At 40.5% G+C, this 13,896-nt stretch overlaps 2 protein-coding genes across 4 annotated transcripts in view; both read left to right on the forward strand.

Annotated features, from left to right (window-relative positions):
* LOC127607401 (PRELI domain containing protein 3B-like) overlaps positions 1-13,896 on the forward strand; it is a 157,842-nt gene that overhangs the window by 139,703 nt on the left and 4,243 nt on the right. The window contains exon 2 of one of the 2 annotated variants that reach the window (XM_052075667.1): positions 12,352-12,406. In XM_052075667.1, the coding sequence (XP_051931627.1) occupies positions 12,375-12,406 (32 nt within the window). In that variant the 5' untranslated portion in view covers positions 12,352-12,374. Of the gene's footprint in view, positions 1-10,701; positions 12,407-13,896 lie in introns of those variants that run through there. The other variant, XM_052075666.1, reaches the window with a different exon arrangement.
* tubb1 (tubulin, beta 1 class VI) lies at positions 5,329-9,014 on the forward strand. Of its 2 annotated transcripts, XM_052075647.1 has the most exons (4): positions 5,329-5,479; positions 6,522-6,630; positions 6,699-6,809; positions 7,171-9,014. In XM_052075647.1, exons 1-4 carry the CDS (start codon positions 5,423-5,425, stop codon positions 8,298-8,300), a joined length of 1,407 nt encoding a protein of 468 aa, XP_051931607.1. In that variant the 5' UTR covers positions 5,329-5,422; the 3' UTR covers positions 8,301-9,014. The 2 variants fall into 2 exon arrangements, with proteins under 2 accessions (XP_051931607.1, XP_051931608.1); XM_052075648.1 differs by lacking the exon at positions 6,522-6,630.

Here is a 13,896-nt window from a genome sequence, read left to right on the forward strand (position 1 = left end):
TATTGTCATTATACAATTATTTTTATTGTCATTACATTAAACATAGTGACATAGTAGACGTCACACAGATCTGATCAACTGAATGACATCGCCAGCTCCATCCATCCATCCATTTTCGAAACATCTTATCCTCACAAGTGTCGCGGGCGTGGTGAACTCTGTCCCAGCTGTCTTCGGGCAGTAGCCACCCTGAACTGGTTGCCAGCCAATAGCAGAGCACATGCGAACTTCACACAGGAAAGCCGGAGTCGAACCCTCCACCTCTGTGATGTGAGGTGCCCATGCTCACCAGTGGAACACTGTGCCGCCTAGATCAACAGATATTTTGCATTTCATGCAAAATTGGTGATCCGTTGTCATGTAATTTGCCAAATTAATGATCCATTACGTCATTGCCCGGTTTCACAAAATAGGACAATACTGTACAGTTCACTCCAGGGACATTCTGGCAGCAGTTTGTTCATAATCCAAGGTTTCTAATTAGATACAATCGTAATTTTATTTCATTTCGTATTGAATGTTCATCAGCCTTTTGGGGAGACTTTTTAGGGTACAAGTGTTTTCTTTTCAAAGGTATTTCAATGACGTTTTGATCACTTTATGGTCACGAACAATCGTTTCATTTGACCGAGACATTAGACGAATATACGAATATATGAATATATGATGTAGAAAGTTTATTATGTTGTGCATGAAAACAGTAAGTTTTGGCTTGTGCTCATGGTGAACAACAATACAGTCAACAAAAAGGAACTCAGGCGTCATCTAGTGGCCACATATTTATAGAGCTTTGGCGGACACCCTGTATATTATGAGGCTGCATTGGAACTAGTGTTAGCACATCTGCCTCACACTTTCTCTCGGCTTCTTAGCATAGTATGTTAATTGAAGACACATCAGTGTTTCAATTTGATGATTTAATAATATAATAATAATAATGCATTTTATTTAAAAGCGCCTCTCATGCCACCCAAGGACACTGTACAAACAATAAGAAAATACAATGTAAAAATTCGTAAACGAGATGTTATATAAAAACAGGACATAAAATCATAAAAATATAGGAAATGGAAGAGCTATGTGTTGTAGGCAATCCTGAACAGGTGTGTTTTTAGTCGGGACTTGAAAGTGGAAAGAGGTGTGCAGTTTTGGAGGTCCGGAGGTAGGTTGTTCCAGAGCTTTGGAGCAGCGTAACTGAAGACTCTGGCTCCCATGGTGATCAGTCGGGCAGGGGCCACTGACAGGCGGAGGGAGGACGAGGATCTGAGGGAGCGAGAGGGGATATGCACCTGGAGAAGGTCAGATAGGTAAGGAGGGGCCAGGTTGTGGATGGCCATATATGTATATAGAAGCAGTTTGTAGTTGATTCGATGTTGAACAGGGAGCAAGTGGAGCTGTTGGAGAACGGGGGTGATGTGCTGGTGGGAAGATGTTTTTGCCATGAAAAAAAAAAGGTTTTTTGTTGTTGTTGTTTTTGACATGTGATGTCTGTACTTTTACTTGAATTGATATACTTTAAATACTTTATTTTTTACCAGAACATCTTCACACAGGTATATGTATTTCAGCAATAAATGAAGGATCTAAAGTCCATGCTGTGCTTCATTTACGAGACTTGCTTTTGTTTTGAAGTGACGCTTCTACTGTTTCCAGTTTTTGTCTTACTTTGACTTGACACATCTGGAATCAAGCCGGGTTTGAACTACGTGATTGATTACCCCGAGCCCCCTCTTTTGAAGTCCTTCTCTTGTCAACCTACTCATGCCCAATATATCAATCAATAACCACCAACTTGTAAAAGTGTTTTTATCTTACTGAACATATCCAACGTTAGCTGTTTTCAAAGGAGAGTTCTCCATATTGCCAGCCGATTTGGTATGCGTGCTTCTACGTTTTTGTTTTCTTTAGTGTCAGTAGTGCAATGGGTTGGTTTCACCAAAACCAACTCTTTCTTTCAAAAATATTTTGTGAAATAACACGTCAAAATGAACAGTGACTTTGACACCAAATCTATGACACCCAAAATTATACAACATGAACAAAACTGAGAGAAACCACCTTTGATGGCAAGATTCTAATTAATGTACAGATTTGCAACTATGAAATGTACGGTGAGCGACTGGATGTCTCGTCAGTGTTTTTTTGTTTTTTTTTTTCGTTTTTTTTTACATGGCGTTCAACATTTACTCATGAACAGCATCATCTTTTCTCACAATCTTACTTTCTAGTGACTATCACAACATGAACTTTATGTCATACATAAACATACTATGTTCGAGCGTTAAGTGTTTTGCCACCATCTGCAAGGACCTGAAATGGATGAATGCATATGTCATAGATGTGGCATCTTTAATTTGACTAAAATCACAACCTGACCCACTTTTCAAAAATTCAAGACACGCATCTCTGACTTCCTTTGTGTTTTATGAAATCAAACGGAGGAAACCCCATGCAGTTGCATTGATGTGAACTGAACACAATCTATCACTTTTGCAAAACATTTATTAAATGTATTCATAGTAATGCTTAAAAAAGAAAATACATTTTTTGATCGCTTGTATAATAGTAGTTGGGTCTCAAGGGTGTCTGCCTATTCAACATACCAAGTAAATCTAATCTGCCTTTTTCTGAAAATGTCTTGGTGAGGAAACCAATTTGTGACATCATTGCTGATTTACAGGCTCCAAGACTTGCCATTTTGAAGTCATGGCTGGAGTTCACCTGCACAAGAACACACTCATGTCAATGTGAAAAGATAAGCAGAGCTGCAGTATTATTTTAGACTCCTGTTAGCTAACAGTGTTACTTGTTAGTTCTTAATAAGCAGCACATATTTGAATGTTCACCTTAATTGTCAACATGGGATTGGCGGCACAGTGGTCTGCACAGGTTTTCTCTAGGTACTCTGGTTTCCTCCCACATTCCAAAGCGCATGGCAGGTTAATGGAGCATTTTAAATTGTCCCTAGGTGTGATTTTGAGCGCGGGTGGTTGTTCGTCTGTGTGTGACTGCTGGGATAGGCTCCAGCACACTCGCAAACCTTGTTAGGATATGGGGATTAGGAAATAGACCTTTTATTCAACAGCCTCCGCCCCTTCCCAAAAAAGTCTTATTTGTTCACAGTGTTAGTAGGATCTGGCAGTGGTACAGGTTAAATGATCTGTGATTTTGAAAAATGATACTCTGAGCGCGGGCGGCCCGGTAGTCCAGTGGTTAGCACGTCGGCTTCACAGTGCAGAGGTACCGGGTTCGAATCCAGCTCCGGCCTCCCTGTGTGGAGTTTGCATGTTCTCCCCGGGCCTGCGTGGGTTTTCTCCAGTACTCCGGTTTCCTCCCACATTCCAAAAACATGCGTGGCAGGCTGATTGAACACTCTAAATTGTCCCTAGGTGTGAGTGCGAATTGTTGTTCGTTTCTGTGTGTCCTGCGATTGGCTGGTAACCGATTCAGGGTGTCCCCCGCCTACTGCCCGAAGACAGCTGGGATAGGCTCCAGCACCCCCCGCGACCCTAGTGAGGATCAAGCGGCTCGGAAGATGAATGAATGAATGAATACTCTGACCCCAAGTTGTACCTCTAATTTGATTTGCAAGAAACCACCACGGCTGTGGAAAAACAACCAATCAAAGAGAGTAACTAACAAGGTGTCAATCATTTGGTGAGTGAAGGCACACCCTCTGCGACTGACCAATTACATTGGGTTTCAGAGTTAAACGTTAAGGAAGGGTGCATATTAGGTCAGAAACACGAGGAGGGAGGGATTAGTTAAATGAAGCTCCATAAAAATCTTGCGAGTAGTTTTAAGAGCAAACAGACCTCTGAGACACCTGAGGAGTGTGTGAAATTGTGAAAAATGTAAATACTGTAATGTGTCTCCTCTAAGTCACATTTTAAAGAAGACAATAATGTTGTGTAACAAAATTAAAAATACATTTATTTGAACCTGACAAACATGAATGAAAACAAAGTACAGAAAGGTGTTTGTTGAGCAACACTGTCACCTAGCGGAGTTTTGTAAGTATTGCTATACTGTAATTAATAAAGCTTTGTGACTGTATCGGAAATTAGTTGTAAATTTCTCATGCACTAAACAGGTAAACCTTTCCTATGGTCACAGTTGAGTTCCATTTCCGGTTCTATAATTCAACTTTTTTTTTTGCACTCTTCCATAAATTGCCTAAGATTTCTCAGCTAGGTTTCACTTAGGTCATACAGAAAGTTTACATCACACGTGAGCTTTCCACACAAAGTTAGTCAAACGAGACAAGAGACACATACGTACACGTACACGCAAAAATGGATCAAGAAGTAACAGGAAGGAGCTCGGGGCAAAACACATAAAGGTCAGTGTAGATGAGTTGTCCAGCTGGCGAATTAGCCCCCGCTGCAGACAGTTGAGGGAGGGAGTCATGATGCAACTCACTGAGGTGACAAAATGTTATCTAAAGGATGAGGAACACACCGTGATACCACAGAACAGCTGGTTAAGCGATTAAAAAAAAAACAACAACAACATCCAAGCTGTTCTTAAAATGCAATATATGTGATGGTTAAATGATTTGCATTGCAACTCTATTGACCCAGGGATGTCAAATTTATCTTGGTCACAGTCCTCTTTGTAGTTACAGCTTCCCTCAGAGGGCCGCTACGATGGTGAACACAAAACAATGTTTACTCGTCTCATCGTATGATTTCATAACGTATTGATAGATTGCTAGTTTTGCAAGCAAAAATCAAGGATAGTAATGTATTCAATTTTAGTTCAAATTACTGTAAAAAGGGTAACAACAAAATATTACAAAATCTCAGTATTATTTATTACACATGACAATTTAAAATTTTGGGATAGATTTTACCAGGGGTCATGAAGGTGACATATAATTTGCTTTTGCGGACCACGTAAAATGATGTGGAGGGCCGAATGTGGCCTCTGGGCCTTGAGTTTGACATCTGTGGTATAGGCCACGTTTTAAGAGTATTTCAACATTCCAAGGTATCATAGTATAAGAATAAATTGTATGACAGAACTGAAATACATGAAAACTGTTGACTCTTTCTTTGAAAATCACAGGTAGACGTCGATAGAAAAAAAGGATCCTGTCACCTTGTGTTATGTTTGTGTCAGCAAGTAGGCAAAAAACAGCTTTCTCCTGTGCCTGAAAGTGAGGATAATATGAACAGAAATGCCTAGACAGGAGTACCAATAACGCTATTAGTCTACATCAGAAATTCACAATGTGAACATTTGAAACGGGAGCGGCAAGCGGTGTGACCCCCCCCCCCCCCCCAAACACACAAAAAACACTCCCTCCCTGCTTGACATGTGATGACATCACTGGTCATTACATATAACCAGTTGGACCCCTCTGGCGTATCAGAGGCACCCACCCGCTAAAACAACTGCAATTGATGCCTGCGTCACCATGCGTGAAATTGTACATCTACAAATTGGACAATGTGGCAACCAAATCGGCTCAAAGGTAATTAAACTGAATTGCTCTGAAATGATATACTTTACAATGATATATACACACTCACAGTGTTTACATATTGTGTTTTTTTAATGTTTCAGCTGAAAATTACCTTAAAATTAATGAATGAATTTGGAAAGACAAAGTACTGAAATCTTTTTTTATTTCAATCTATATGAGATACTGCTGCTTGTTCCTACTGACTGCTGTCAGGCTGCTGAATAAAAAAAAATTAAATCATGTGAAAAACAATTGTAAATAGCACTGCGACCTTATCCATATTTGTATTTATATTGCGGTGTTTGTTTTTCTTTTTTCTTCTTTCTACCCACAATCTTGCTAGTGTAGACTGTAAATTTCCCCAGTCTGGGACAAATAAAGGATATCTTATGTACTAAATATAACAAAACTATTTTTATATATATATACACACACACATACAGTATATATACAGTAATATATTAAAAAAATATCTGTTTTGTTGTTGTAACTTACAGCATTCAAATTTTTCTAATAATTGTTTTTGTCAGACAGTTAAATTGAGACTAATGTAATACTATTATCCAGAACTTAATGGCAAAATTATGGTAATGAATACATAATGCACATTTTGGGGTATTCCAAATGAATGGTAAGATCAATTTAGTGCGGATAACAGTGGAAGTTTAGGCCATCCTGGTTCTCCACCGATATTCTGCAATACTGCGACACTTTGACTCAAAGTGTAGAATCCCGATGCCAATAACCAAGAGTGACGTGAGTGCATTCTGGGAGGAGATAAGGGTGAGACTGGTGAGGGTGGGTCATTCTGTTTTTATCGTGGCCAACGCAAAACACGAAAAAGGAACAACGAGATAATAAGCGACACACAGATGATATGTCAGTCAAGTGTGCGCTTGCCTAATAAGGTTGACTGAACTGTAAATTAGAATATTAGAATCCCATTACAGGGACACTATTCAAGAGTATATTTATAATGCCAAAAAAACCCCAAACAAACAAAAAAAATGTAAAGGACTATATTGACATTCAATGACCTTTTCCCTCTCAGTTTTGGGAAGTAATCAGCGAGGAACATGGAATAGGCAAGACGGGCATCTATGAGGGTGACAGCAGAGTCCAATTGGACAGAGTCAACGTATACTTCAATGAAGCACACGGTAAGGCGTCATCAAGAGAGTCCATGATAGAATTACCAACGACAAATATGTCTCCATTCTCTGTCCAGGTGGTAAATATGTACCTCGGTCTCTGCTGGTTGACCTGGAGCCTGGAACCATGGACAGCATCAGAGGGAGTCAAATCGGTGTTCTGTTTAGGCCGGACAACTTCATTCATGGTGTGCTGCCTGTCCAAAATATTATGAATACAAATGGTGCTTTGTGATACGAGTGATTTTTTATTTTTATTTTTTAAATACAAACTGACATTCGGCTGATTTTTGACCTTAGTGAACTAATTTCAACTCACTTCACAAAAAGCAGCAGTTTGGCAAATGGTGAACAATTGCTTAAAAAAGATACTTCAAACGGTTTATTTTCCACTTCCATTTGAAGTTTACCGTCAAACTGAACATAAAACAAAGAGAATTACAAGTTATGTAAAAGAAACAAACAATGTTTGAGTCACTTAGAGCAGTCAAAGAAGTCTATTGTTTTTTGTTTGTGCCTCCAACTTTTGCCTTCATTATGGTGATATAGGCAACTCGGGTGCCGGCAATAACTGGGCGAAGGGCCACTACACGGAGGGGGCAGAGCTGATCGAACAGGTGATGGACCGGGTGAGGAACGAAAGCGAGAGCTGCGACTGTCTGCAGGGCTTCCAGTTGGTTCACTCCTTAGGCGGCGGCACAGGTTCCGGTATGGGGACCCTAATGATCAACAAGATCCGAGAGGAGTACCCCGACCGGATCATGACCAGCTTCAGTGTAATGCCCTCGCCAAAGGTTTCCGACACTGTGGTGGAGCCTTATAACGCCACCCTGTCGGTGCACCAGCTCCTGGAGAGCACGGATGAGACCTTCTGCATCGACAACGAGGCGCTGTACGACATCTGCTTCCGCACACTCAAACTCACCACGCCTACATACGGGGACCTCAACCACTTGGTGTCCATGACCATGAGTGGGGTCACCACCTCCCTGAGATTCCCCGGTCAGCTCAACGCCGACCTTAGGAAGCTGGCGGTCAACATGGTGCCGTTCCCCCGCCTTCACTTCTTCATGCCTGGTTTTGCCCCACTGACGGCGCGCGGTAGTCAGCAGTACCGCGCCCTTAGCGTACCTGAGCTCACCCAGCAGATGTTCGACCCCCGCAACATGATGACAGCCTGCGACCCCAGACGGGGCCGCTACCTCACAGTTGCCGGCGTCTTTCGCGGGAGGATGTCCACCAAGCAGGTGGATGAACAAATGCTAGCGGTCCAGCAGAAGAACAGCAACTACTTTGTGGACTGGATCCCACACAATGTCAAGGTCGCTGTGTGCGACGTCCCTCCTCGAGGCCTTAAAATGGCCTCCACGTTCATTGGCAACAACACGGCCATTCAGGAAATATTCCGCCGAGTGGGCGATCAGTTTGCGCTGATGTTCAGGCGCAAGGCCTTTCTCCACTGGTACACGGGAGAGGGAATGGATGAGATGGAGTTCACGGAGGCCGAGGGCAACCTCAATGACCTGGTGTCGGAGTACCAGCAGTACCAAGACGCCACTGCTGACATGGAGTCCGAAATGGAGGACGAAGACGAGCAGGAGCCGCCTGACAAGTCCACAGCCACAAGGATTCAGTCTCGGATGGAAGTTATGGAGGAAATAGTGACAGAAACAATTTGAGAAACCGTGGATGAGGACTAACCTTGAAACGTTGCCTCAACAAAATATGTGAGGAAATGGTGCTATGGAATACTTATACACGTGTTATTTAGCTGTACTGATGTTTAAAGCAACACGCCACTGAAAATTCATTGCCCTTCATTGTTTTTTGAAATTTTTTGAGAGTATGATTTAAATATGTCATTTTGATACTTAATCGGCTTCGTCTTTTTTTCAGGGAATCAGATGACATTGATATTTGCACTATTAATGTTTATACACACTGGACAATACATATTCAGTTGTATGTTGCTTTAAGATGGATTGTAGCTTTGATTTATTTGAATAGAATATGTTTGCAGATAGGGTAGCAATTGTGGCTTTAAACGTCTGCCTCACAATTGTAAAGTTTTGGGATTGAATTTCAACTCGGGGGAATCTTGTGTGGAGTTTGTTCTCCCCTTGCTTACAGTATATGGGTTTACGCATTCAAACAACATGCTTGTTAGGTTCACTGGAGGCCAAAATTGTCAATTTTTGATGTATCCTGCCTCTCGCGCAGTCACTTGAGATGGGCTATAGCTAATGAGCACAAGCTCAATGGATGGATGGATTTCTGGAAATTGGCCTGAGCTCTCATGAGTCCTCAAGACTACAGGTAGCTAGAGAAATACTTGACTTTGCATGAAGGTGTCACTGTCTCTGTATTAATTAAGAAATCTGTATTTCATATGATTTGTGATTACCCGGTAGTTTGTTTAAAGCCTTTCCAGAGACGTTATGCAAACGTTCAGAAAAAGACACCATGTTAACATATATACCGGTACATATACATACATACAGGAGAGAGAGAGAGAGAGAGAGAGAGAGAGAGAGAGAGAGAGAGAGAGAGAGGTGAGAGAGAGAGAGAGAGAGAGAGAGAATGGGAAAGCAGCATTTCTATGAGAAATCAAAATGTTGTTAAATAATAGTGGGAATGGTATCAGAGTAAAAGTCGTAACATTTTGGGAATAAAGTTGTGACTCGATAAATGTCAGACTCTTACGAGAATCAAGTTAAGTCATGAAAATACTGTAAAGTCATAACATTCCAATAATGAAATCATAAAATTACGAGAATAAAGCCATGAAATTAAGAGCATCTAGTTGTGATGTCATGTGAATAAAGTCTAAAATTTACTTGATTAAAGTTGAAATGTTATTCATATAAAATGATGAAAATTGTCATACATTTGCAAGAATAAAATCATAAAGTGAACAGAATAAAGTCTGAAAGTTTCCAGATTCAAGCAACATTGTGAAGTTGCAAGACTGAAGTGGCAAAGTTATGAAAATAAAGTTTGAAGGCTACAAGAAAAAAATTGTAAGGTTGCAAGAATTAAGTAAGATACAACTCATGGCCAGACTTATGCAAGATTTCCACTGAAAGCCAGCAAGAGAGGTGTGAACAAAATGACAACTTTATTCCCATAATGTTCCGACTTTCTCAGCAGTAACTTATCAAGCTTATCTGAGCGTACGAGTGTTTTTTTCCCTCACCGTAATTTTCCTTGTAAATGATGGCCTTATAATTGTAATGTTACAAGTTGTACAATACTTTTTTTCCTTTCACAACTTTACTGTCATATGTTTCACCTTTATTTTATAGCATATTTTTCATTTAGTCTCTTTTTGGCGTGGCTCTATTATTCCTTTGTATAATTCAACTATTTTACAGAATTTTAACTCGACTTGACTCGAACTAAGTGCAGGATCATAATGACGCTGATAAAGTATGCTTGGCTGTCATTCTGTTTCCTCCCACTGTGAGCGGCCTGGGACTTTGAGATTACACATTTTACTGCCTTGAGTGTCTGTGCAATGTGATAAGTAAAGAAATAAAGTTATCTCGACTCATGTATTCCATTGTGGTTTGTGACCAGAGGCTAACATGCGTATCAATTATTTTTCACCCAAACCATACAGCATTAATGAGTTCACTTTAACTTCGAAAATAAGTTTTGGAATGAAGAACAACAGGAAATAAGTAATTCCACTTTTTTAGTAAAGGAAAGAGAAGGCACAAAGTCCTCTGACAATTACAACGGCCAACCGTCACAGTAAATTCCTCATTCTTGTTTTGATATACAATACGGAAATAAAGTCGTAATGTTTTATATATAAACACACATATAAATACACATATACTGTATATATATATATATATGCCCTTGCCAAAAGGGTTTAATGTTCCAAAAAGTCTCAGAAGGTTACAGGAATAATGTCAATGTTTTTGAGGGAGGAAAAAAAAACCCAGTTACGGGTCAGTTAAAATTTATGCGAAACAAAATATTATGCTACAATAATTAATATGTAATGTCATGAGAAAAAAGTAAGTGATAATAGTTGTGTGCTCTGTGCGCTAATTTATTATACAATTAGAAAAGTAATTGTATAATAAAGTGTAGTAATAATAGAATAAGGTTGCAATATTAAAGTGGCAATACTATGGAAAAAAATCATATATTACTGTGAGAATAAATATGTCAAGAGAAAAAAGTTGTAACGTTCAGAGAATAAAGTCATAGTAAATAAAGGCGGACATTCAAAAAAAATTACTGCGAGAATCAGGCTGGATGTTTTTTTCGGGAACTAAGTCACATTTTGAGTGGAAAAAAATGTATATACAAAGCATAAAGTTGTAAAACTATAGAATTAAAGTCATACTGCTTTGAGACTCAAGTCGTAATGTTACATAAAAAAGTCGCAATGCTGGGAAAATAAAATTCCCATTTTGTGTGAAAGAATCAGAACAGCCGCATTAAAGGTTTTCTGTTTATAAGGAATAAAAAAATACAACCAGACATGCTGGTCTATGACTACCATTTACAATAACCTTTGCTTTTGACATTGTGCAGCCAGCAGCTCAAAATGTGTCCTTGCTCCTCCAAGGTTGCGCAGAACTTTCAACCTTCCATGCAGGACAATTGTATAATACCGATGATTGTTTTTGCAATACTCGCTAACAAAAGACAAAAAGCATTCTATTATTCTGGTATATTACAAGGGTTGACCAAAAGTAAGTACAGTATGTACTTTTTAAATAAACTTGTTTCTTTTAAGAGGTGCCGTGAATAATGGGACTTATTTGATTCAAGAAAGAAGAAAAGTAGTTTCACGCAAAAGAAGAAGGAAGGACTCAATATCACAAATGGGTGCCAGGGAAGAAAATAAGTAAGGGTGGAACAAAGAAGGGAAGAGAGAAAAGCATGGTTGAGCTGGAAGCAAGGAGGCCAGGGACTGGGAAAGGCAGAAAAGTAGCAAAGGAAGGACGCATTAATAAAACCGGGTGTGAGTGAACAAGGCATGAAAGAATGAAAAAAAAGGGGAGGCTTGGAGGAAAGCAAAGCAGGCAGAAGAGATGGAAGGAAGGAGGGAATGACGGAAGGCAAAAAAATAAAGCAAAGGAAGGAAAGGTATGTGACACAAAAGCTGGTCTGAGGGAAGAAGGCGGGAAAGAGCAAAGATCAGTAGGTAAGTCTGGAAGGCAGGAAGACAGAGACAGGTCAAAATAATACAGCAAAGGAGGGAAGAGTGAAAAAGGAAAATCAGGTTTAAATGAAGGAAGGATCCATAAAGAACGATGGAAGGAATGATGCAAGATTAAAAAAAACGCCGAGGGAAGATATAAAGAGGGTCTGGAAAGGATGGACTTCGGATAAGAAAGATAACTGTAAACGTACTAAATATATATACATAAAATAATATCATTAAAGCGTAAACCTTTTGGGCCCGCCCTGTTGTACACGTGTTCTAAAAAAAACAGAAAGGAAAACAACTCCTGTTATGTCACTGAGTGCTATTTTAATAAGCCATCAGCATTCCACTGCCCCAAGTGAGAGTGACAGCAGACCGGTTACGCGCCATGCCGCATGCTGACTGAGGCGGATGTGCGTCATACCAGTCACGTGACAGCTCTGTTGAACGAGGGGAGGAAGGACACGGGGAGGGACTTACGCTTGTCTTGACTTCAACCCGGCATCTCGCACACCGGCCTCAGTGAAACGGATCAGCCCGGCGAATTACATTCACCCATCCGACCGCAACTCTCCGCGCTATGAAGATTTGGACATCGGAACACATATTCAAGTGAGACCTCACCCAAAGCGCTATTTTTTTGTGCTAGTAAGCAACGTCATGCTGTCAGTTTGCGAATGGATTACACAATACATGGGGGCATAGAGTAGCTTCAAACGGAAAAATACCTTGCTAGCCAGCTAACAAGATAGCATGCTGCCGATAGACTTTTATTTTGTCGTCATGTTCGTTGGCCTTAGGTCACTCATGATATCATAGCTCGTAAGTTTGAAATAATCGGAGAGTGTGACAAGTGTGAAAAGGTGCGTGTACATGAGGTCGGCGGCGTCCCTATTTCATAAGAGGTCCGTGTAGTTGGGTAACCTTTCCCCTACTTTTCCCAATATGACGTCACTATCCTCGTTGTCTGGCCGGGCGCACGCGTCTCCATGGGAACCAGACACGAATGACCTTCAACTCTCAGTAGCTGGAAAACTGCATCAAGTTTTCTATGAAAGGACCCCGACACTGATACTTTATTCCCCCTACGTCAAGGCTTCTCTAACCTTTTGGGTCCTGGGATTCCTTGCAGGAGAGAATTATATTGTTATTATTATTAACCAATGAACCCTGCCAAAATTCTTAAGCTAATCAAACCTATCACGTGCTAAATGCCGTAGGAATCAAAGTTAAATTCATGACGTATCAGAGACTTATTCCCAAAACAAATTCAAGTTCGTTTCAATATTTATCGATTGTTGCTTGCTGACAGCTCCGGCCTCCCTGTGTGGAGTTTGCATGTTCTCCCCGGGCCTGCGTGGGTTTTCTCCGGGTGCTCCGGTTTCCTCCCACATTCCAAAAATATGCATGGCAGGCTGATTGAACACTCTAAATTGTCCCTAGGTGTGAGTGTGAGCGTGGATGGTTGTTCGTCTATGTGTGCCCTGCGATTGACTGGCAACCAATTCAGGGTGTCCCCCGCCTACTGCCCGGAGACGGCTGGGATGGGCTCCAGCACCCCCCGCGACCCTAGTGAGGATCAAGCGGTACGGAAGATGAATGAATGAATGAATGAATGCTTGCTGACATGCTCTGCTTGTACAAACTACAGTCTTTGTAAACAGAAAGAAGGTAGTTTACAAAAACAAAATTTTTCTAGAAAGTGTCTAGCAAACAATGTTGGGCAAAACTCTTTTGAAAATTATTTGTGGTTACTAGTTAGTAGTTTCTTCCCATACAACGTCATTGAATTAGTAACTACTCCATCATGAATGTAATTCGTCACCAGGGAACATAATTATTGCTTTACTTTTTTGGAAAAACTTTTATATATGTAGATGAATGTGATTTTTGAGGAGGTACTTCTCATTGCCGGTACTTCTTTTACTAAAGTTATTATCTCAAACCACAACTGGTCGAGATACTGTAGGCCCTAATTAAAGTATTTTATTCACGACTCCACTCTCCCTTGTTTATGATTATACTCGTGCAGCGTGTTCTAATGGAGACAAATTCCTTGTGTGTTCGACATACTTGGCCAATAAAGGTGATTCTGATTCTGA

Source organism: Hippocampus zosterae, chromosome 9 (assembly GCF_025434085.1).
Source record: "Hippocampus zosterae strain Florida chromosome 9, ASM2543408v3, whole genome shotgun sequence".
In the NCBI taxonomy this organism is placed as follows: Eukaryota; Metazoa; Chordata; class Actinopteri; order Syngnathiformes; family Syngnathidae; genus Hippocampus; species Hippocampus zosterae.

What these genes read in the sequence shown, in the direction of transcription:
- tubb1 (XM_052075647.1), top strand. Translation starts at nt 5,423, where the DNA reads ATGCGTGAAATTGTACATCTACAAATTGGACAATGTGGCAACCAAATC. An exon ending in GCAACCAAATCGGCTCAAAG is followed by an intron (nt 5,480 to 6,521) that starts GTAATTAAACTG and finishes TTTCCCTCTCAG; the next exon opens with TTTTGGGAAGTAATCAGCGA. An exon ending in GCCGGACAACTTCATTCATG is followed by an intron (nt 6,810 to 7,170) that starts GTGTGCTGCCTG and finishes ATGGTGATATAG; the next exon opens with GCAACTCGGGTGCCGGCAAT.